Source organism: Necator americanus, chromosome II, assembly GCF_031761385.1.
Source record: "Necator americanus strain Aroian chromosome II, whole genome shotgun sequence".
In the NCBI taxonomy this organism is placed as follows: Eukaryota; Metazoa; Nematoda; class Chromadorea; order Rhabditida; family Ancylostomatidae; genus Necator; species Necator americanus.
Genome location: NC_087372.1, coordinates 6,602,647 through 6,626,575, shown reverse-complemented (window position 1 = coordinate 6,626,575; position 23,929 = coordinate 6,602,647). Strand labels below are relative to the sequence as shown.

At 39.2% G+C, this 23,929-nt stretch overlaps 1 protein-coding gene across 1 annotated transcript; it reads right to left on the bottom strand.

Annotated features, from left to right (window-relative positions):
• Window positions 1–619: 619 nt before the first annotated feature.
• Window positions 620–20,280, bottom strand: RB195_017013 (uncharacterized protein; the record flags this gene model as incomplete). The annotated part of the gene is made up of 13 exons (XM_064183812.1): window positions 620–761; window positions 819–973; window positions 3,061–3,165; window positions 3,231–3,308; window positions 4,442–4,513; window positions 4,728–4,805; window positions 5,324–5,388; window positions 6,703–6,837; window positions 7,317–7,399; window positions 7,700–7,836; window positions 8,348–8,431; window positions 11,485–11,552; window positions 20,145–20,280. The coding sequence occupies 13 exons, from the start codon at window positions 20,278–20,280 to the stop codon at window positions 620–622; spliced, it is 1,338 nt and encodes a 445-aa protein (XP_064039693.1).
• Between the last annotated feature and the right edge of the window lie 3,649 nt (window positions 20,281–23,929).

Sequence of the window (23,929 nt, the reverse complement as noted above, 5' to 3'; positions counted from 1 at the left end):
TTTTTACTTTTCTCAATGTCCAATAAATATTTTTTTTTGTATTTTCCGTCTATTTTAGTCCCTAATTTTCAAGATCGTGGGGAAAAAGAGTACTACCTCTCGAAAACTTCGAAAACAACAAGTCATTGTCTATAATTTCGTTTATTTAAACAAGCGGCTGAACACATTGTTGACAAACAATGGGTGCGACGGACCACACCAACACAACGTGAAAGTTGGATCAATGAAACGTGGCGAAAACAAAGAGAGGATGAATTTGTCAATAAAACCTGTAGAGTACCAGTAATAGGTGGCAAAAAAATGAGATCAGAAGCACCATTTTAAAAACCCGGTTACGAACAACCTTGATGAGGGTGAGGAAAGTTACATCCTCGATTTTGAAGTTGCTCGACCATGTTTTTTTTATTATAAAATGTTCAGAGTAAATTGGCTTGAATTACCAGAAAAATATCAATTTAAAAAGAAAACATTGAATCATCACAGTGTGGTCTAACCTAACCGGCTGTCTTAGTCAAATTCCAAAAATTGTGTTGTCCTAACACGATTTCCTGCCACGTCATGCGTTTCGTGAGGTTCTTCTTGAGCTGTCAACATCCTCATTTTCTGCTGATTCCAGGATCTATTCAATCGTATCCACGGCATATTTGATGTAGTAGATCCAGTAGATCACGTTGAATGAGATAAACGCTAACGGAAAGTATACTCGACTTCGTCTATCAATCGATTGGGCATATTTGCGGTTTTCCTCCACTCGATTCATCCTGAAATACGTCATTAGAACCTGTTCTGAAGATTGAACTAGGAAAGTGTGAGCCTACCGCTCTTCAATGGCTTTTCGTTTCCTATTTGATAAGAAGTTCTGTCTCATCAACACAGGTGTTTGATTCATTTCACGTAATTGCTTCTTCTCATAGTTTTCTTGTGAATTTTCATTGTCACACAGCGATACTTCATAGCACACACCATTCTGATACTGAAACAGTAACGAAATAAATGGTAAATTGTTAATTTGCTTCAAAAGTCGCGTGTCACGATTTGGATGTGATGTGGAACCCACAGCGAAAGCGTAGAGTTTGGGTAGCAGGTTGCGGAACCCAGTGTGGTTCCACTCATCTTTTCTTTATCCTCGTAAAAAAACGGGATAGAAGAAAGTTGTTTTTTACACCAATTTCAGTTGCAACGCGCCACCTTCGCGCACGCACCGCATCCAGCTGCGAGCAGTCGAAGATCAATGATGACTGCTCACCAAACTATTCAAGTGAGACAAATGAATACGCTGTTGAGAGGACCGGAACGTGCACATAGAAGCGCTCTTTAACGCACCGCGTAGGAACTAAAGTGTTTCCCACGCTGCTTTTTTTACGAATTAGGGAAAGATGAGCAGAACCACGCTGGATTCCGCAATTTACTATCCAAACTCTACGCCTTCGCTGTGGATTCCGCACCACATCAAAATCGTAATACGCTGCCCTTAACAAAGAAACTGTCCATCCTAGTACACTTGAAATCCCGAATACAGTCGGATCAAAACGTTCAAGCGGCGAATCTAACAGTTGAGATCGAGGCGGGACCATCCCTATCTTCACTTGCATTACAGCGTTATGTGATGCAAGTAAGGGTTCCCACACGATCCGGACCGCTACGCTCCACTGCACAAAGCTCCAGGTCATTTTTAGCCGACTATACGTGGCTCACAAATGCACAACCAAAGGAAAACTCTAAACAACTACAAGCGAAGAAAAGAAATTTTGTCGTAAAAGGGTACTTTCCCGTAACTATTTTCTTGGAAGTACTGGCCGACCTCATTCTAATGTTTGGATAATTTTTGGGTTTTGGTTGTGGAAGTTTTTCTAGCAAAACTCGCTAAGCATGGCTTGCGTCATTCACCGGTGCCGTAAAATAACCCACACGTCAAATTTGTAAGCGGAGAAAACCAGTTTTCCTTCACCTTTGAAACGCCATGAAAACCAAATCGCTGTTTTTTATGTGTTGTAGTTTATACTTACAATGTTTAAAGGATACAGTGTCAGCTAAGGCGGCTTTTTGACAATTACTAATTAATAATTGTATTAGTATTTATAAAGGATAGAGGATAAAGGGTCTGGCGTCAATCAATCCGCTCGGGATGCGCCACTACGTTCACTTCAATTCAGAATCGCTTGAGGTTTACGAATAAGCAACTGTAACCGTACAATGACTTCTGGGGTCTAGCTGATATGTCAAGTCAGTGTTTTTATCCTCCCAGACAAGCCTGATACCTATGTATCGACCCCGGAGGGATGAAGGGCTTGGTGAGCACTAGGACGGATTCGTACCTCCGATCGATCGTGCAGGCAATGGAACCTCTTACCGACTGCGCCACACCCACCTTACTGTGTTTATTCTCACCTTAATTTCTGGAAACCTCTAGCATAGTACGAATTCGTTCATTTCCCTTACCCAACTCATTAGGGTTAGGAAATTCTGAAAGCTGAAATTGTGTTCCCTTCTGTGTTGCCGAATTGCTCATATTGTTACGTGGACAATTTTATTATTTGTTTGAAATTTCGACTATTCACAGACCAGGAAGACATTGGCTGTGAGGACCACTTATACAAGGACTTAGAAGAGACCGGCAACTTCTTTAATGGATTTGAAGGATTACTGTTGAGAAGTTGTGAGAAAATGCGAATTTGAACTTTAATAAAAACACCACTAAGAAAGTTCTTCACTGTAGTCATGGCATTCGAAATTACTGGATTATAGTGGACTATGATCAACTTGAATGTTGTTCTATTTATACGATTAAGAGGGAGACTATCAGTTCAATAGTTAGGAAACTTGGCAAATCTTCCATAACAAGCTTCGATGTTGTGATTTCACAAGAATTCCTTAATTTTCATAACCAGAGTTGTCCAAACGAAAATATTTGAAAAATATTCAAGCCACTACGTACAGCTCACTAAAGCACCTAAAAGCACCTAGTTTCCTTATAACCTACCATCTGATACAGAGAGGTATTTGTACTCTGAAACGAAGGTAATAGAAAGCTAAGACAAGAATAGCAAAGAAAAAACCAACCCCTTTTTTCTCCTTATATTGAGCTACTAAGTTATGTACTTGTTCTGAAAGTCCTTTCGTTTTTTCTTGTTTTCGAGATTTCCGACGTGTACAGTAGTTCACCACCTACAATAGATTTCATTCACGTAGGGTGGCCATCAAAAAAGAAAGATAAAAAAAGATGAACTTACGGTGAATTCAATCATTGCGGAAAAAACAAATGTCATGCATGCGCCCATCCAGACGTCGATAGCTTTCACATAGGAGGCCTATACAACCATTTAGTTTATTTACTTATTTATTTATATTTCATTTAGACCACAAAAGTTACAGAGATATTCATAGCCATATTTTATATCAGTGCTATTAGACATCATATAAGCATGTGTTCATGAGGTAAAGAAATAAAAGCGGAGATTGAGTAGAGTCAAAAAGACATGAAGTACGGTGCAATTGCGTAAGGTGCTGCGGTCGAACCGGCGCGCTAGGGCGTAACGGTTAGATCCTTGTTTTGTTAATACCCTTGTTAGTACCATTCTTGGCTGCAGTTGGCTGCGCGATGATCCCACCTTGATTCCAGCCGTTTTCTCCACCGCGCCGCTTTGATGGCAGCCGCTTACGCAACAACTGCACCGTACTTTGTGTCGTTTTGACCCTACAGAACGGAATGGAATCGCTTTTTACGCTTCCAAATCACCTAAATAGAATGAACGAAACAGTAAAATCAGTAAAACCAAACGAATAATCATACGTATAAGGTGTTCCAAGATTTCCGCAAGATTAGAACTAAAAGTTCTTAAATGGTACTCTTTTTTTGTTGGAACATAAAATACATAGGATAGGGCTATGTGTAAAATAGCATTCACAATTTATCATTGTTTGGTGCGGATTTTGGGCTGGAGGCATCAATGGTCCATACTTTTTTGAAAATAACCCGGGTCAAGCAGTTACTGTTACTGGTGCTCGATATCGCGACATGATAACCAAATGAATTGGATGAAATTGATGTGTAGGACATGTGGTTTCAACAAGATGGTGTGACATATCATACAGCCTCGTGAAGCAGTTCAATCATTGCATGAAAGATTTCCTGGTCGTGTACTTCTTCGTTTCGGTGATCGACGAAAGTGTGCATATATCCCAGCAAAGTCAGTAGAGGTCATTTAGCCGATGTGCCATTCCATAGACAACTCTATCCTGGTACTTTATGCTTTACTATCTTGGTTTCAATAGAAAATACAATTGAAAAACTGTGTTTTCCACTTAGTTCAAATCTTGTGCAAATTTTAGGACACCCTACATAAGCATATACTAATTAATACTTGTCTTAGAATTACTAAATCCGAGCAACGGAGTGTCTAATAAGATCAAATTAATCCGAGTTTAAAAAAAAACCACACACCTGTGGTAGAGCCATTCTAGCGGCACTACTCTGTGTTGCCAGAGTTAACAAAGTCGTTATCGATAAGGAAACCTTAAAAAAAGACTAAATTGGCAAAAGAATGATGTAAACGTGGGCGTATGCTCGTGTGTTCGCTAAAGTGACCGCGACATGACGGCAACAAATGAAATTTCCTTTCTAAAGCAGTTTCTTTCTTTCAGCACGACCTGGCTCTAAGGTGAACATCGCGGTCGCCCACTTTGTCATAAGTACAAATGAAAGAAATAATTCATTTTGAAAAACCTACACGTCCTGGAACGGCTTCAACGTCTAACCAGAATGAAAACCACGAAATAACGACAATAAGTGCAGTAGGAAGGTAAGACTGAAAGTGGCTTAAATAATTCGTAAAGTTACAGATCAAAAAAATATTTGAAAACAAGCTGGGATTGAAGAAAAAAGCGGTTTAAGTTGAAAAAAGAGGCAGTCACATTTATGTTAGGTATTTAAATTTCATGGCGATATTTTTCAGTGGAAAAGCAACGGTGACAGATTAACTTTCGATTTGCATCGCTACTTCTTTCAGTGACATTGAAAGGGTCCAATTACTATTGCACTTTCAATTTCATTCTTTCTTACGTTAAACTAAACCTGTTACAAAAAAAACACTAAAAACTAAGACATTGACTTGAGAAGATACAAAAGTCTTGAGAAAATATGTAAAAATCCATTGAATAGTGTGAATGACATGGTTTGGGCTTCAGGAAGCACTCGTCTTTATACGTAGCACACAAATAATTAAATAAATAAATACATATACACTTATACGTGATTTGAATATCATGTTTGGAGGAAAAAACTTATTAAAATGGCGACGTCAGCAAGAAGAGAAAAGAAACTAACCTGTATGATGTGATGCATAATCTCGCGATCAACGTGGAAATCTGCCAAAGCGCAAGACCAAATCCCTGAAGTACTACCAGTTTATGAATAATAACGGAAGTCAAATGTTACTAAGAGTTCGTAAAACATTTACTAGAAGAACCAATGAGCGGGTACAATCACAGCCAGTAGTTATTACAGTCCGGTCAAAGTGGCATGAAGCCTGGTGTATAGCAGAGCCAACCCGACATGATGCACGGTGTAGTTACTGGGAACCCAAAAAGATTGATCAATAATCACCAATTTCTAGAGTCGGAAGTGCGGTGCCGTACAGTAGAGTCAAAACGACATGAAACATGTTGCATTTGCGTAAGCGGTTGCGCTCGAAGCGGTGCGGTGGAGCCTAGCGGTTAGGGTCCAGTGAGGACCCCTTTCACCACTGTTCATTGCTGCTGCGCGCGTTGGTCCCATCACGACTTCAACCGCTCTCACCACCGCCCTGCTTCGAGCGCAATCGCTTACGCAGCTGCACCGTGCTTGATGTCGTTTTGACCCGACTATAATTATGTTAAGCGGTTAAAAAGTTCGACTTTCAATGAACCTTGACATAGTTGAATGTCGCATCGATTTCGGTAAGCTGTACACGAGGTTGCTAAATAATTTTGTTGGCTAACGTTTCGGCAAAATCACTTTCTTCAGAGCTTGAAATGGGCGATTCAATCTACAATTTAAACGGCCAACCTCTCCACAACTAAACTGATAAACTGTGTACCAAATAATTATGTTAGTAGTTGCGCTCAAAGTACGCAGTGGGACCACTATTCATCTCCACAGTCCGGTTGGAAGTAGCAAGGGTACATCGATTGCGACCGTTAAAGGCATCACCCCACGAATCTGAGGTGGTACGGATTTCAGGTGGAGTATTCGTATACGGGATCGTAATTATGGAGAGAAGGGTGGTCCCGTCCATTTCTTCCCAATGGCCGTAAAAACGACCCGGAAGATGAGCACAGGGCTGGTGCTCTCTAATCGAACTGGTTGTAGAAAATAGCGCGCCTTAACGCCCGAAGCCGTATCTTCCGAGCCGTTTTTTACGGCAATTAAGAAGAAATGGACGGGATCACCCTTCTCCCCATACTCTACGATCCCGTATACGAATACCCCACCGGAAATCCGTACCACTCCAAATTCATGAGGTGATGCCTCTAAAGCAATTTCACCAAATCTCAGGTCGTCTTGACTCGACTGTATTTTTGCGTCATTGCGAAAACACTTATATGTACACTCTACCCGCACTTTTACGAATGAAAGACTCACAAGAACACTGGAAACTTTTTTTACTCTCCGTATTTGGAGAATTCTCTTCCGAATTTTTCTTAACGCGAACATTGAACTTTCACCTGTTGCGTAAGTGTCGTTTCGAATTGAGGGATGTATGGAACGCAAGCGCATGTCAGGCATTCGAATCTCTGGATTCACGTCTATTGGATCTGGTCCATTCCATTTGATCACTATCTCGTCTGTGTCGTAAGCATCTGATATGAGTATATGCAGCTACGCTTTACTCCGAAAGCTTATGTTTTTTTTTTTTTAAATCAAATGCATGAAGGATAGAGTGGATATAATAAAACAGCCCATAAATAACTAATAAACCAGCAAATTGACCTACAAATTACACAACATGCAGTTACGCTTTACTCCGAGAGTTTAGGTGGTTTGTCAAATGCAGGTAAGATAGAGTAGATGTAATAAAACAGCCCATAAATAATAAATAACCCACCAAATTGGTCTACGAATAACACAACAATTTTGTGTGATAAATGACCCCATTTCGATGGACGCTCATATGGTACGAAGGAAAAGTACACAGAACGACTAAGACTTGGATAAAAGTTTAAGATCAACAGTTTATAGTCGGAGAACAAGTTGTTTTCACTCTGTTTAACAATCAGAACGAAGAAGATTATTCAGCAATAAAAAAAACAAAAGAAAAAAAAACAAAAATCAAACTTACAGCTCAGTATCCTCAACGCACAACTTTGAGAATCCAGCGGATATCGTGCCAAATTCTGCATACACAACACCGTCAACGAAATCCTGGAAGAAAATCGAGGTGGTCCCTTCTAGAAGGCAGTGTAAAAGCGGCTCGAAAGTGATTTGTTGTTCATGAAATCGCGAACAAAGCCATAGCAAGCGCCGTCATAATTTCACAGGTCGTTATTCGTGCAAAAACGTGCATATGAATGTGCGGCGGAAGTGGAAATTAGGTTCGAGCAAAGAGGAAGTGGATATGCAGGCTAGACGTAATAGTCCGTTTCTGCTAATAAAGAGAAAAGCAGAACAACTAAAAAAAAAAACCAAATTCTTCGATACTCAAGAGTAAAAGTACAGACGCACCGGCAATCGTACCACACCGTTCCATTAGGGTATATCCAAACGAGGAAGTTCGGTTGCGTTACGTCATGAAACTCTGCGGTTCGTGCGTTCGCAAAGTATATATCAGGGTGCCAAATTAATTTGAACAGGTGCGGATCCTGAAAGGAAATATTCGAGTTTGCTCAACAGATAGCAGCCAGCCAGAGTGAAATGGGTTCAGGATTGGATTGTTGGATTGTTCGTTGGGACGTGGATATCGCAATTCGCGATGGTCCCACCTCGGCCTTTCAACTGCTTTCTCTATCATGCTGCTTCGTACGGAGCCGCTTACGCAGCTGCATCGTGTCTCATGTCATTTTGACCTAACTAATATACTCACTTTGGCAGTGCGATTGAAGTTAGCAAAGGTCCCATCTCGATCGCACTCACCTACGCAATTGCACCAAACTCTATGCCGTTTTGACCCGTCTTTTGTCGCCTTGCATACTACATCAATTTGGACTGCGCAAATGTATTGCCAAACCTTTTAACTCTTGGATTTTTTTTTGAATTCAAACTGAACCAATTTAAGACTGTTTAAGAATACACATCTTAACAAAGCATTTACACAAAGGGATTTTTGTCCAATTGTTAGATTTCCCTTTTCTTTTCAAAGCATTTGTACCGTACCTTGAGCAGAATCCTCTTGGTATTGTTGTGCGCCAAACGTTTATCGATCCATTTCTCTTGAAAATAGATGTCTACTTGGAAATCCTGAAATTCACTATTTGTTATTATTCTAATAGATAGTGATTGATTTGACCCATACTTCCATGGGTATTTCCTGTATTTGTGGTCCCGCTAGGAAATAGCAAACCAGTCATCTCAATATCAGATGCTACGGCTGGCATCGTGAGAATTTTCGGAAAAAATCTTTCTTTGTTATTTGTTTTCGGTGACGTAAATATTGTGCGCTAACATTTTTCCTTGTTCTTATGGTCCTGCTCCAAAGTTCCCGAGTTGACTTCCTCTCCGCAGTTTCCCGCAGTGTGGAATTCTACGTAAATCAGATTCCAGAGTAATAATGTCAAGTTTGTCCGCAGTAGTTCCCGGGTTTTGCAGTGATGTGCAAAAGCGTGGTTTTTTGTTTGGAGTCACACGTGCCGATGCTTCCGGAATGCGCTGCTGTATGCCCCGAGGGGCACGTTTGATGGACAAAATGCTCGTGTCGTTGTGCACGGGGAGAGTTCGGAGATCGGTGACTCAACGCAGAAAACAGTTAGTTTTTGAGTTTTCTTCGTAAAGTGGTAGTTTTATGACGTTCAGTTAGGAACATTGAAAACAACCGTTGGATATGAGTTTATTGAAAACATCCAAAACAACCATTAGATGTGAGTTCATGGATCAGATGTAACTGATAAGTGGGCACTGTAGTTGAATCAGCACCGAATTGTTCCCGATATCGAAGTGAAAATACGAAATCAATTGTTGAGTCAAGTTCGCAACGAATCCAGCGTAAACGAGATAAAGGGATCTTTGTCCTCCTTCCATGGGGCCGCGTATACGAGTCTGATTGCTACCTGCACGTGGTGGCCCTGCTTTAACTAGACGCAATCAGGCGTTCGAGTGTACGCATTGGGAACGTACGAGCTATATAACCTGCACTGTTATATGGCGAAAACTTCCCATAAATTGCAAAAGGGTGCTGTCGTCCAGCCCACCGCCAAAGCCCATAACCTGAACCTGGTCAACTGCCTGAAGGGAGCATGGAATCTTTGGCAACAACCATTCGTTTCGTCACGCTGAACTGCTGATGCGTAGTGTGTGTGGAGGTGTGTATGGAGTGTGTCCTTCTTCCATATGAATATGTGATTATATTAATTTCTTTGTAGTTCCCTTGTTGTTTTCTTTCGTGAAACTCGTATTTCACGATGAAGTGCGAAGCAGTGCAAATGTGGATGCATGTCGCTACACTTCAGAAGGAAAAGAAACGGGTGATATTCGCGTCACGCAAACGAAGCTAATAACTTGACCACGACTAGCGGAGCGTCTACGTGGGTCCTTGTCACGGTGTAAGGCTCAGCCCAAAGAGTCACTACTGGACAAAATAGTCGGGTCAAAACGAATTGAAGCACAGTATAATTGCGTAGACGGTTGCGCTCGAAGCGGCGCGATGGAGACGATTGTAATCGAGGTGGGACCATCGCGAATTGCAGTGAACAGTGGTGGCAGAGATCCTTTCTCGATCCTAACCGCTACGCTCCACCGCACCGCTTCAAGCGCAGCCGCTTACGCAACTGCACCGTGCTTCATGTCGTTTTGGCTGCCCGCAGAGTTCAGGATCGCGCGACCGGGCGGTTTGGCTGCTCTGCGGTTTTGGCGGTTATTGACTACCCACAACAGTGCGCTTAATAACCACCAAGTACAGGCCCGCGGAAGCAGCCTTTGACTCTACTATACGGCACCGCATTTCAGGAATTAGTGATTATTGACCAATCTTTTCGGGTTCCTAGGTTCCCACGATCAATAGGCAGCAAAGGCGTAGTATAGTCGGGTCAAAACGACATAAAACACAGTGCACTATAGCGAGAAATGGTATCAGCAAGGGTCCCACCTAGAATCAAACCCCTACTCTCAGCCGCACTGCTTCGAGCGCAACAGCTTACGCAACTGCACCGTGCTTCCTGTTGCTTTGATCATGCTACACCAGATGTGCGACGCTACACTTCCGGCTAGGACAATGCGGCCTACCTGAGACCTAGTGGGAAGTGATCAGAATATCCATCAGCATTCCAAACTATGCGTACAGTCTCTAGAAACGTAGCAAATGAAATTTTCACGTTTCTAGAAAATGAACACATCATTCCGGATCACGACAGAGTTTTTCGTTTGTCGACAAATTTCCTACGAGTATGGAAGAGTAGGCATCTGTCCACGCCATGATTTTGTACCTGCCGCTTCCTTGGGATCTGGCAGCAACTCCCTTAATTCTAAACTTTCCTAATGACTTTTCCAGACTAAATTTCCTACTGACCTCATAAAATACAAAGGTCGATTATTTCTCATATCCTCGCGAGTGCATTGTTTTCATTGTTGCGCTTCGTATCCTTGTCACCCTTTCGTTCCAAATGTTTTTGTGTTCATTTGTGTATCCCCACACGACCACCAGTCACGAAAATCAGTGCAGTGGTTAGCGATTCCTACGGTATATGATCCGTTTTAGGTACAACATCTCAACAAATATCGAAGGGTGACTACCTCAGTCATTACTAGCTGAACATTGAATTTCACAATGTCGCACTGATTCGCAGAATAATTAATGCAGATGGTAAGTGTTAAATTTTGCTTTTATTAATACTATTTTCGTTTTAATTTTTAGTTCGATTATCTTTGATTGCTATTTCAAACCGTAAATAAACTATATACCCTAAACAGCGTATCTTTATGAGTCTTCTTCTCTTATAAATGATGAGACTTAGTAAGGAATCATGAGGAAGCTTTTTGCAATTTCGCAAATCATGAGCAAACTGCAGTTGTTGTAGATGAGTTATTTATAAGCGCAAGCGATGTAAGCATGCACTGAGTTGTGTAAAAGGAAGTAAATATAAGAGGAATAGGCGATAATGTGACTGAGTTTTTAGGTTGGGGTCTGTGCGTCTGCAGTAGTGTAATGGAGTTTTTCCTAAAACTCCTTTTGATGATAGTTTTACGAAAAACTTAATTAGCTTCCTGCAGTTCTTATGAGCCGTTTTTTTCTTTCTGCGCGGACACGAACTTTGTTTAGGTAGAACAATTACTAGTACAATAGGCTACTGAAAACAACTAACCATCGTTTGTGCCCGAAATGATGACATTCCTTCGATGTACATTTGGATGTAGACTGTCGTTGGTTTGTCTGAAATTAAAGAAGATTCTGTAATGTGCGCTACTATACTACTTATAAATCTTTTTCAATATGCTAGACAGATCATATTATGTGGTTTTAAAATTTCATAGTTTCCCAAGCATTTTGGCAACAATTTCTTTGATGTCTGCAGCAATCAATTCATAGTTTATCCATGAAAACTGCGCGAGAATGTATTGTGAGGGGAACAAGGTTAAGTGGAGCATGAAATATGTTATTTTTTTCGGTTGTGCAAAGCCAGAACTGTTAAAAAATTGTTTCCAATAGTTTGGATTCGTTTTCACTTTTTCGTATAATCGTTCTCGTAATCACACTCAAAAGAAAAACCTAGAAATTTTCTCTGGTATGGAATTTTGAAGATAAGAGCGGAGAAAATATCATTATTGAATCTCTTTGTTGTTTTCTTATACGTTAGTGCTTTTGGAACTGTCACACCTTGGCTGAAAAGTCCTCCTTTCAAGAATTGTGTTCACCTCCCAAAAGGGCACAAAATCATCTAATTTTTCCCGTGGTGGTTATGATGCAGTTTGGCCCCTAGGGACAAATCGCTAAAAACAAGTGTCACGTTTGAGCGGACATATGTGCAGCTAATGGTGCTTTTGGACGCAACTTTTTATATGTCACCGAGGAAACGGTAAGCTTTTACATAACGAGGACCAAATGCATGCTTTTAGTGATAGAGCATTCCTGTGGAATTTGGGAGGTGCAGAGGTGTCATAGTTTTAGATTTGAAAAAAAAAAACATTGCCAGTAACATGTAAAATTTTTGTAGAAGAACTGCTGAAGGAGCAAAAACGATCGAAATTCCATATCTACATCACTCATTTAAGTTTACTCCGAATAAGAATGAACAACGAGCTTTTCTAGGCGTAATTTTCCCCTGAGGAACTTGTTTTCCTGGCACAACAACCAAAATTAACGTCAACAAGAAAAGGTGAACATTAAATTTATCTCTTTTCCTTATATCTTCAGCGTGGTTTTATTGCATCGTTTCCTTGGACTATGTTCTTCTATGCCATATATAGCCTTATTCAGCATCCCCAGTGATGTGTAAAATTGTAAAGAAGTAGATACCCTGTATGGTTCGAATCAAGATAGCCTGTATGGTCTGAGGAAATAAGTTTCTTAAGGTAAAAATCTTTTTTATGCGTACTGAGATTTGCTGTTTTTTTTCTCTTTTCTTGTCTAGAATGAGATTTCTCTAGTTTTTTTTTTCTGATTCCTCACATCTTTGATAAGGCCTTTTTAAAATTACTTTTTCTTTCTAAAACAGTTTTGGACTCCTTCACAAATGTCATGAAAAACGACGTTAGTGAGGGCAGCTAGAGTAGAGTAATCAGCGCAATGCTGGGCTTTACACCTTTTTCAAGCAAAGCTGTTCATTCTAGATGAAATATGTGCTTTCTTGCGAGTTTAAATTCAAGGGCAAGGCGGGAAATTAAGATTGCTCAGTTGATAAAGGGAGATTTCTTATGAATGGTTTCTATTCTTCCCTACTTTTAGGTGCTGTTTGCTGCTTAGATGTTGATTAATTTCTATAAAAAAAAGTTCCATCCGTGATGAAAGGTTCCATCTTGATACTAAAGTCGTATATAGTTGTCTTCCTTTTCAATCCATGAGTTTGTTGTTGCGGAAGTTGTCAAAAAGTTTTGACAAATACTTTGCGGCCAACGATAGGATATTGTTTTTTATGAAACGATGGAAATTTGCTGAAGGATGCCAATCCGATCGGGAGTCAGAGATTAGACTAGGACTGAGGATAAACAAAGAAAGTGGATACGAATGATCGTGATGAAATTTTTTAAAATATTATGTTGAGGTTGTGGAGAGTTGAATTTAATATGTTTGTTTCTTCTGTTCCTCTATTTTATTCAAATTATCATTATCAACTATCATTATTCCCTTTGTTCAGTAGATTACAAGGACTTTTTTTCTTCCTTTTTGAGGTAAATGTGCATAGATTGACGTTAGGTAAATGATATAGAGTAATTTTTTCAGTAGATTGCAAGAAGTTTTTCTTCACGTTTTATATATATATATATATATATATATATATATATATATATATATAAAAAAAAAAAAAAATATATATATATATATATATATATATATATATATATATGAGCTGGAATCAGGAATATATAATAATATAGCCTTTAATTTGTAGTCTAGTATTGAAATAGTCTAGAAGGCAGAAGTCTTGAGTCCATCAATCAGTTCTCAGTGACAAATCCACAGAATTCGACAGAGTGACATTTATCTAACTCATAATCACTCTTGTTATTATTGTGCACAGAAGAAAAACACAAGAAAACAGCACCGAGTGTCCTTTTCTTTGGCGAAGGAAGCTCGAAAGTCTAACTAATAGCTCATTTCCCCTCGTTTCTACTGCGGCCCTGGGAATGTCTATGAAAACAACTGGTTTGCAATGGTTTATGCGAACCTCCTTCATAAACTACTACTAACCGCAGGCAACATTTTCTCATTAAATGAGTAGTAGTGTGAAAAATAATGAATTCTATAGCGAGATCACAAAACCGATTGAGAATGGAAAACTATGCTAGCTTTACAGGAATTTTTCCTGATAAAAAGATAACTGAAATTATTCCCAACCGCGTTTCCTAGCATTTTTTTTCGCTTGTTTTTTCTCTTTTGCTCAGGCGCACATTTTGCGGTTCCTCTCCGCTTAAAGGCATCACCTCACGAATCTGAACTGGTACGGATTTCAAGTGGAATGTTCGTATAAATTAAGGAGAGGGGGTTTTTCCGTCCATTGCTTCGTAATTACCGTAAAAAAAACGGCCCAGAAGATACGGCTTCGAGCGTTCCGGCGCGCTATTTTCTACAACGAGTTCAATTGGAGCGCGCCAGCAGTTCGCATGCGTCGCATCTTCCGGGCCGTTTTTTTGCGGCAATTAGCAAGAAATGGACGGGATCACCCACCTCTCCATAATCTACGATCTCGTATAACAATACTCCACCTGAAATCCGTACCACCTCAGATTCGTGGGGTGATGCCTTTAATCCTTTGTTTAAATACATGTCTATGGTTTAGCGAACAGAAATTCCATGATTGAGTGTGTAAGAGAGGAGGAAGTTTACAAGGTATTCTATTGATAGTTATCAAAGTATCAGGAAGTACTTCGGAGCTGCGTTCTTTCTGTTGGTTTTTTTTTTCAAGCACGCTTCATAGATAATGCAGGAATTTGCAGCGTGACCGCATCAGCACATTACATCCATTCTTCTAATCGTCATCGTTCGTTACTTATTTATCCGCACACAATGCAATTTTCCCCGGACTTTTTCCAAAATTCAATTCAACACAAAGCAATACTTCAACAAATTGTTTGGAACTAGTGCATGATTTTTTTTTCGTGAATTTTCATCCATTTTTGTAACTCACCATGCTTACGACGATTTCTTTAAGGTGAGCTATCTATAATTCTCGATTGTTCGATTTATTTTTGTTATTAGTGCAAAATATGTCAGCTATCGTAGCTAGTGTATGTTTTCGAATTTTGCTGGATTTGCTAGGATCGCAAGAGTAAAATTTGAAAGAAAAAGTCATAGAAAAGGACGTGATTGTGTTATGAAAGGTTAGTTTCAAAAGTTTCATTCAGTGATGGTAGAGAGAACGGAAATTTCAAATTTCTAAGAATAGTTCATGATCAGGATCAGAGTGATTATTCTTTTGAGGAAGATTCGAAACGTTTCTTCTCTAGAGGAACTTTTGTATTAAAAAAAAGCAAAACCTTTTTGAAACAAGAAGAATGTCTTCGATTTGATTGGAGCACCAAGGATTGAAGTGAAGAAGCGTAACCCCATTGACTCATATGGACATAACACGGGAGACCTTCAGATTTGTAAAAAAAAAAAAGAACTGGCTATTGGACAAATACCTGTTTGATTCTTTTTTTTTAAATCTGATTTTTTAATTGTTGGTTTTGTGGAAGATGTTTGAGATTAGAGAAGGATTACAATTCTAAATTTTGCATGTCCGTGTATCCGCTAAGGGATATGATAGGTCTGGTCCCTTTGCGACAGTCTTGCTGCCGAAAATAACCGCATCGCGAATGATATTGGTCGTACTTTAAAGGCATCACCCTCCTCTCCATAGTCTCCCATCCCATCCCGTATACGAATACTCCACTTGAAATCCGTACCACTTCAGATTAGTGGAGTGATGCCTTTAACCCTTCATTGCAGCTTTACTTAGGCGCCCAAGTTGACTTGGATGACCGCGACGCGGACACCGCAACTCACATTAGAGCATTGAGAAAGAAGTGCTGTGGAGGAGATCTCCAATTCTTCTTCTTCAATGGAGCAATCTTCTTCCCTGCCTTAATTGAATTTGTGGAGTTAGACAAGCATAAGTACTGACACACAAATATCTACTTCCGTAGTGTTACGTACACATTTTGCTACGAAATTCACGGACACGAAATGAAATTGAACTTATAGAGGATTCCGCAGCCTGGATTGCGTAGCGCACATAGTTCTACTAATTGAATTTTTGCTGCCTAAACGTTTTTTGCCTAGTTCTTTGATTTTATTAGTGGCCAAGAAGAAAGTCAATACAGAGGATTGTAATGGGATTGACGGAAACGCGTCTCGGCGCGGGCGAGAAACGGCCGGCGTGATCGTGCCATCGATGGAAAACGATATTTCCGGTTGGATTGAATGACAATATCACGATTTCAATCTTCTTTTTATCAGAAGCGTCTGATGTTGCTTGTTTACGGAGGGGTTCTCCTTCGGAGAAGTTCATAGCTAAAGATTTTCGAAATCCTGCACGATTCTGATTCAGGGAATTTCACAATGTCTACAGTGAGATTTTTTCTTGCTGAAAGGTGTGCTTATAACGCGTGGTTTGCCCTTTACTCTACGTTCAATGGCTGAGACGTAAAATTCTCCGGATTTCATCGTCACCCCAACGGGTAATCACCGGAATTATGCACGCTCAACGAGCCCTGTTGAGTGTTGTTGCCAGTTGTTGATTATTGGAATCCTGGCGGTCCGCATACTATGGGAAACGTTATTGGGAACCACCTTATTCTAGCAATTTGGGTACGGGGAAGTACATATCGATGTGAATGGGATTGATTTCCACCTGAAATAGAACCTTTGTGAACGCGTCTTAAAAACATGGGAAGACAATTAAAATATGAGGAATCCAATATCCTGAACTCAAGACTCAACTTGATAAAAATTCGCTTCACAAAGGAAGGAAGTTTCTTCCCGCTAACTTCATCAGTGGGAAAAGGTGGAGATGCTAGGAGCAGAGCACTCTGATGATCAAACAAACTTTCCGTGGAAGTCTATGATGTGGACTTTACGAGAAGTCTCTTATTTGATCAACCTTTGCGGATGGGTCCCATTACTCGAGTATACGTCTCTTCTTCTTGAATGAGTGTGACGTCCCCTCAGGGCCCTTAGGATTCCTTGTTTAAGTTTTTCCTTCGATCTGATGCCATGGTTTGTAAGTTTGACATGGATATATATATATAAATATATATATATATTTATATATTTATATATATATATAAATATACATGTAAACGTAAACTTGAAAAAAAATTTTCATAACGAAAACTATTTCTTAGATGTAGTTTTATAGCAAGGAAGAAGGCCATTAGTGGCATCGTTCTGAAAAAAAAATTGAGTCCCACATGGAAGACATACTACGTTCAAAAAACTTGAAATTTAGCTACGGTAACGAATGTAGTTTTGGGAGAAAATAGATTTCGTACATACATAGTTAAATTAGGGATGTGGTATTACTTAGTCAACGAGATCCAGAATCGTTCTTTTCTCCCGAGAACCAGATGAGAAGGTATCCGGAAAATTCGATTTGTCATCGTTCGTTGCGTTTACGCATCGAGCAAAAGTCAGTCACTTCTCATTAATAAGAAAGCCTGCAGCTTCTTGATTACAATGGCAATTTGTCAAATTTTTTATTAATGAGAAAATGCCTGAGGGAGTGCTAACAGTTAATAAAAAAAATCCGGTTCGTTGAACTGTAGTGTAATGCGGACATAGATTTGAGAATAATTGAACAGGTTCATTAACGGGAATTGTTTATTCGGTTGAGAAGGAAAATTACTGGAAGTCACCAAAAAATGCAAAAAAAAATTTTGTTGATTTTCTCTCCAAAATATAGTCAACTAGAGGGAAAACGTAAACAAGAAGAGATGAGAAATATTTGCTTTTTTTACAAACTTGTTCAGGGTTCATATAAATTACTATAAAAAAGTAAAAATCGATAGTTTTTGGAACAAAAAGAAATCCATGGAAATGTTGAGATTTTTTTCAGTTTACGGAGTAAGTTTTCAACATCGATATCATTTTGCATTGCATGTGCCTTAAGCAAAATTTCTATTTGAAAATAAAAGTATTTTAAAGGAAAATAACTATAAAGAATTGACAAAAGTAATTGATAATAATAAATAATGAACAAAAAAGGTGGAATTATAGAAGTATTCATTATTTTCTGAAGATTTCTCCATTCTTGCCAGTCCATTTCATCAAAAGAAGAAGAGAAAAAAGCAGAAATCGAATGAGCATCTCTAAAGGGATAGACAGACAGATATTTTATATAGATATTAAATAGACATTTTAGTTGATGATTAAGAAAAATTCGCCTTTGACTGAGTGAAATCCGAGAAATTTCTTAATCCATTCAGATATGATGTTTTACATTTCCTTTTTCGCGAAGACAATTACTGTATGTTAGCAGTACTATCCGAATGGGTCTCTTGCGGTGTTTTTTCTCTAGGCGCTCTTCCTGATGCTCACATTAACAAAGTACAGAATTTCCGAAGGGAGAAAAACTCCTTGTTGTCTCAATTGTTATTGTTATTTCCCCCACGTCTTACTTTGAGAGTTCTCACTTTTTAACACTCGAAATGCATGAATCGTTTTTGCTTAGCCCTTTCTGAATATGCAGTACCATCGAAAAAAAAAATCCGTAAGATACTCAAATGTCATATAATTGAAGCGGAAAGGGGAAATTTGCAATGGATGACGAAAAGATCAAATTTCAATTTTTTGTTGGTCCAGCTTGTTTTCTTTGGATATTTCCGATATTTCCTGCACTACCACTTGTTCTGGAAGACAAACGTTGTTGTTGTTGTTTATAAATTTCGATGTCATTCAAGCAAAAAGCTGAAACAGACTTGAATTATTAGAAAAAGAAGCTATACTCGCAGTAATTGTTCAAGCAGATGAACAAAATGTTGCACAATAACCAGGAGATAAAATGAGGATAATAGTACTTTCTGGAGAGGATTTTGCAGCACCGCGACAAGAATTCCTGCGAAGGTTTATGGGCACTACATAGATTTTCTTATAAGATTTTGTAGAAAAAAAATCGTCCAAGAAAAAATGGATAGGATCATGTTGGAACTCGAAATTCTATAAACTTCTTAACAGATTGTAAAATACAAATATAGTAAGAACCTTGATAGTGGAATTCACTATGTGGTTTTCAAAGAGTTCGCTCATACCTATGAATTTCTGTTTAAATTGCTCAATTTCGCTATAAACATAAACCTGCAACCGATGTTTCATCGATTCATGTTGAAACTCTGCTTTCGTCCGAAGTTCCATATATTTTTAATAGGTTTTAAAACCTATAAACCTCAGTAATGGAAAGAACACTTTCATTTTTGCAGCACACTGTTAATTTCGAAAGAATAATAGTTCTATTTAAATAATAGTTAAATCCCAATTTTATTGTCAGCAAGCGTTCAAGAACATCTCAGTGACGACCGGCTGGGATGAAAATTCGCTGGAAATTTTCTCCTTTTTTTCTGTCATCAAAAGGTAGAGATTAAGAAGAAAACTGAAGTTTTTTCAATGAAGAAAAACAAATAAAATGTGGAGGGTGCATGTACGCAGAGATACAGTGAATGGGGGAATAACTAATAAAAATGCCCGTTAGACATCCATCTGCATTCCTGGGTAGACAGATACGAGCACTTCTTACGATTCATGCAGTAAATTCGAGGTCAAATGAGGACATAGTCACCCTTTTTTCGCGGTAGCTGAAAAGAAAAGAAAAAGAGAAGAAAAGAAGAGGAGTGAATAAAAACTTTGCTATTTTTTTAAAATATGACTCTCATTTCTCTGATGCTCGACTGAATACAGCAATTAGAAGCGATCTTTGCCAATTGGAATAGACTCGTAGATTTTCTCCCAGTAAGATTATATGTCCTCAGAATCTCTGCAATGTGCACTTTTGCAAAGGCAAAATCCAGCGATTGCAATGAGAATCGAGAGGGTTTAGCTGTTGATTCCTCAAATCATTCCCTATAACTTCTAAGGATTTGCTTCTGAATTTCTAGGAATATTTATAATGTAAATCTTTGGATATATGTATGAATAGGACCCTTTTCTCGTAGTATTCACGTCACTCCTAAGAATGGCTGCATTTTCAACTTTTTTTTCCCTTCAAAACCTGCCCTCATTAACTCTAAGGTTACTCAGTTATAGACGAGCTCACTAGAGAAAGCCAATCAGCTTAATTTATAAGAGTGTGCAAGAGAATTTCAGCTAATTTACTCGTGTTTAATTCACACTCACCCAAATCCTGATTAGGGTAGGCGTTGCGATTATAATAAGGTCCTTTGGCGATAATCTTCCTGACATCATCAATAGAATCAGGTCGAGCTAGGGCTAATGTCGATGAAAGAGCGATGAGAAGTACGAAAGTGGACATGGATGACCTTTGGTAGACAAACAACAGCAACGGACGGCAGCGCTAGAAAACTGGCTTGGATTGCTGCGGGCGTGGCCTTGTCGTCTTCGTGAAGTGCGCCGATGCGTTCGAGAGCGCCCGAGGGCATCAAGGGATATCCGTGGCGATAAGTCGATCTAGAAGGGAATAAAATCTATGATAAAGTGAATAAATATATAGATTACGAGATAGAGATCGACACATTCCAGTGTCCCATTCCATGTCCAGTGGTGTCCCTTACTGCATGGGATCGGTTAGTATTCCGTTGGAGTAGGCGGCTCCTAGGTAGAACAGTCGGTACAGTAACGTTACAGTCCAGGTCCAGGTAGTAAGCTAAAAACAACCTTGGGAATTCAAACGATGTGGATGGTTGAAAGGTGACAGTTCGCTAGGGAGAAAATCCTCTTTTTTCCCTTGTAGACGTATGTGAAGAAATTTTCCCATGTCACCCTATATTTGACACCGTAATGTTTGCTATATGACTGAATATATGCATCTCTGATGTACTCACAGAGTACGGGGGGAACTAAAAAGGAATCCAAAAAATCCACAGTTTTTCTTTGTCGAACACGCAATAACGACATTGATATTGTTTATTATACTTAAACTATCATTTGGTATCTGACCGTAAGTGAAATTTTAATATATATATATATATCTTTTTAAATTCCCGACTATAATTCGTCAATCTCATGAATGAGCACCGCGGTCTCCTTATTAGCTACATATATCGCTCGACTTTTTTCTTTCTACAGTTTTTGCGCCTACAATATAATTAGTCCGGATAGCAGCAATTTGTTAGCGAATAATTGGGTCGGCCTTTAATATTTGCAGAGAATCATGAAAAAAATTCTTCTTCAATTCAAAACCTCTACGTCGCATTGCAGTTTAACTCTAGAAGACGATATTTGATACTCTAGCATACCATGGGTCATAATGCTCACAGAAAATACCACCTGGTGCCAACTTGTCGACCCCGTCGGAGGGATGAAAGGCTTGGTTGGCACCTGGGCGGTTTTGAACCATCGATTGATCATGCAGATAGCGGAACCTCTAACCGCTACGCTACACCCACCCCTCTTAAATGATACCTATTAGAAAAAAGAAAAATATCATCAAATCAATCAAAATCAAAATAGTACTAATCGAGTGTTTACGATAATACGCTCCTATATTTATACACTTTCAAAAACGATATTTAAAAGAAAAAAGACCAATCTCGAACCATCGATTGATCACGAAGACACAGCGGGACCTCTTATCGACCTCGCTACATTTTATCATATTTTATATAAAAGTGGGTGAATAAATACACAAATAAATCGGACAAGGGATGAGAGGAAGTTTGTTCTTCGCAAAAAAAAAAGAACTTTTCTAGAAACACTGTGACTAATGTACTTATGTACGTAAGTTTACGCGTGGATGGAGCTCTTTTCCGCATTGCTGCTCATTAAAATCGTGTTGATTTGAATACAAATGAAAAAAGGAAAGAAGGAATTTGTAGTCTTTACAACATCACACTCACTCGGTAAAAAGATTAATCAATGAAGGGAAACGAATTGAAAGCGCTCTTATCTCTCTTCAAAGTCTTTTTTTTTTCGAAAAAAAGACTCCTGTTAAATAACAGGAATTTTCTGAAGGTGTGAAGTCGGTTTTGATCTACGGCTGGAACGACAGATAGTGCTAATCGAATAGTATTTTTTTAAGGGAAATTAGTGTGACGGCATCTATAAAGGGAGTTGCTCACGGTATAATTGGGACTGAAGATTTGTAATACAGTGTAACACTACATTACAAATTAGTTCTTAAATATTAAAACTTGGAATATTCTCAAATACCATTCGAAAAAGAATAAGAAAATGAGGAAATTTTGGCGCAGATTTGCCGGGTTGCTGATGGAATTATATGCTTTATGGATTTAATGCTCTAATAGGGGACATTCTCTTCATATCATATATAAGAATTATGTGTATGCGTCTTGTATGGTACAAAGTAAGAAAATAAATATATTAAATACAAAATAGAGAAGAGTACACGTGTTTTTTCAAATTACCCCTATCAATCCAGATAAGTGGGGCCGGTGTAGGGTAACGGTTAGAGGTTCTGGTTTTTGCACGATCAATAGATGGTTCAAGTCCCTCTAGTGCAAACCAATCCTTTTATCCCTCCGTGGTCGATAAATTGGTGCCAGACTTGTCTGGGAGGGTGAAAACACTGACTTGACACATCGGCTAGCCACCGCAAGTCATTGTATAGGCCAGTTACACGTTCGTAAACCTCAAACGATTCTGAATTGAAGTGAACGTGGGGGCGCATCCCAAACGGATTGATTAACGCCAGACACTTTGTCCTTTATCCTAATCCAGAAAAGTTAAACAATTGATAGGTTTAAAAGTGGTTTGAGTCGGTCCTTGTTCCCAACTATTTCCATCCAGCTTTTAATTGCAGCACTTTCGCTTTCGGGATCTAACAATAGGAACGAAAGAAGTTTTGTTAGGGAGAAGTTCCTATTCCGACTGAGAATCCACTCTTTCAGTGGAAAGAGTTGTTTTATGTTATGTTACATCTGGAAAGGAGGCTCTCTTAGGTGGTGTTTTGGGTCCAGTTCGAACTTTTTTGAGAGCTTCAGTTTTTGAGTTTCTGTGAGTCTGATCCAAGGTACATCAGTAAAGTATTTTTTTTTTATGTGAACTCCTGTGGAAGCTTGTTCTCCTGTCTTATAGTGCGTTGAATGTCGTGTATGATGCTAGAACGATTGTTTTTTTTCTAGTTTTTCCCTCTTGGGATGCTCTTCGCGTTCAGAAACAAACAACAATAAAGCGCTGAGGAGTTCAACACTGATGCTAGTAACACTATTGGGAACACACATAAAGGTTCTCTATTAGTGTGTCCACGAGGTTTTTAGATACAACCATTATTTGCCTGAGCTTTCGGCGTTTTTGCCCTCTTCAGAGGTCTAAGTCCCACTTCCGGTGGAACACTATGTATGTAAGACTGGTTCCAATTTACATGACTTCCATTCTCACTACTTTGAAGGAAACACTAATCCAGGGTGTGAAACGGGACGTGACGGGGATAAACGTGAGATTGTTCCCACCAACCTCTACCTAGGCCCCTAAAGACGGCCGAAAAGCCAAACCTCAGGCTGATACAGGTCCCATCTAGAAACCTAGAAGGAAAACCAGGGGAAAACAGAAACAGAAATATCCCCGGCACTCATGAGATACGGGAACGTTTGGATTTCACGTCACAGTCACATCATAAATCTCATGACTGCGTAGATAAAAACATCGCAAAGGTCTTGTTACAGAGCCAACACGTTGGTCACGGCTACGCACTCTTTCTCCCTATACGCAGAGCATTCGCATGTAGATATTAAAAAAGTTTATTAATTGACATTAATTATAAACTATACAAGGGAATATGCAGCAATTCACATGCTTTATTCTTCTCTTTCGTTCGAGAGAAGAAAAAAGAAAACATGTGCAAGATGACTGCATCTAAGAAGGTGTACAATGTAAAAATCAGCTATACAGATAAACATCGACAGAGTGATTCGACTCATCATTTCAATCTACACTATGGCAGAGCAATAAGAAGAAACGTATGAGACGTGGAAACGGAGGTAAAC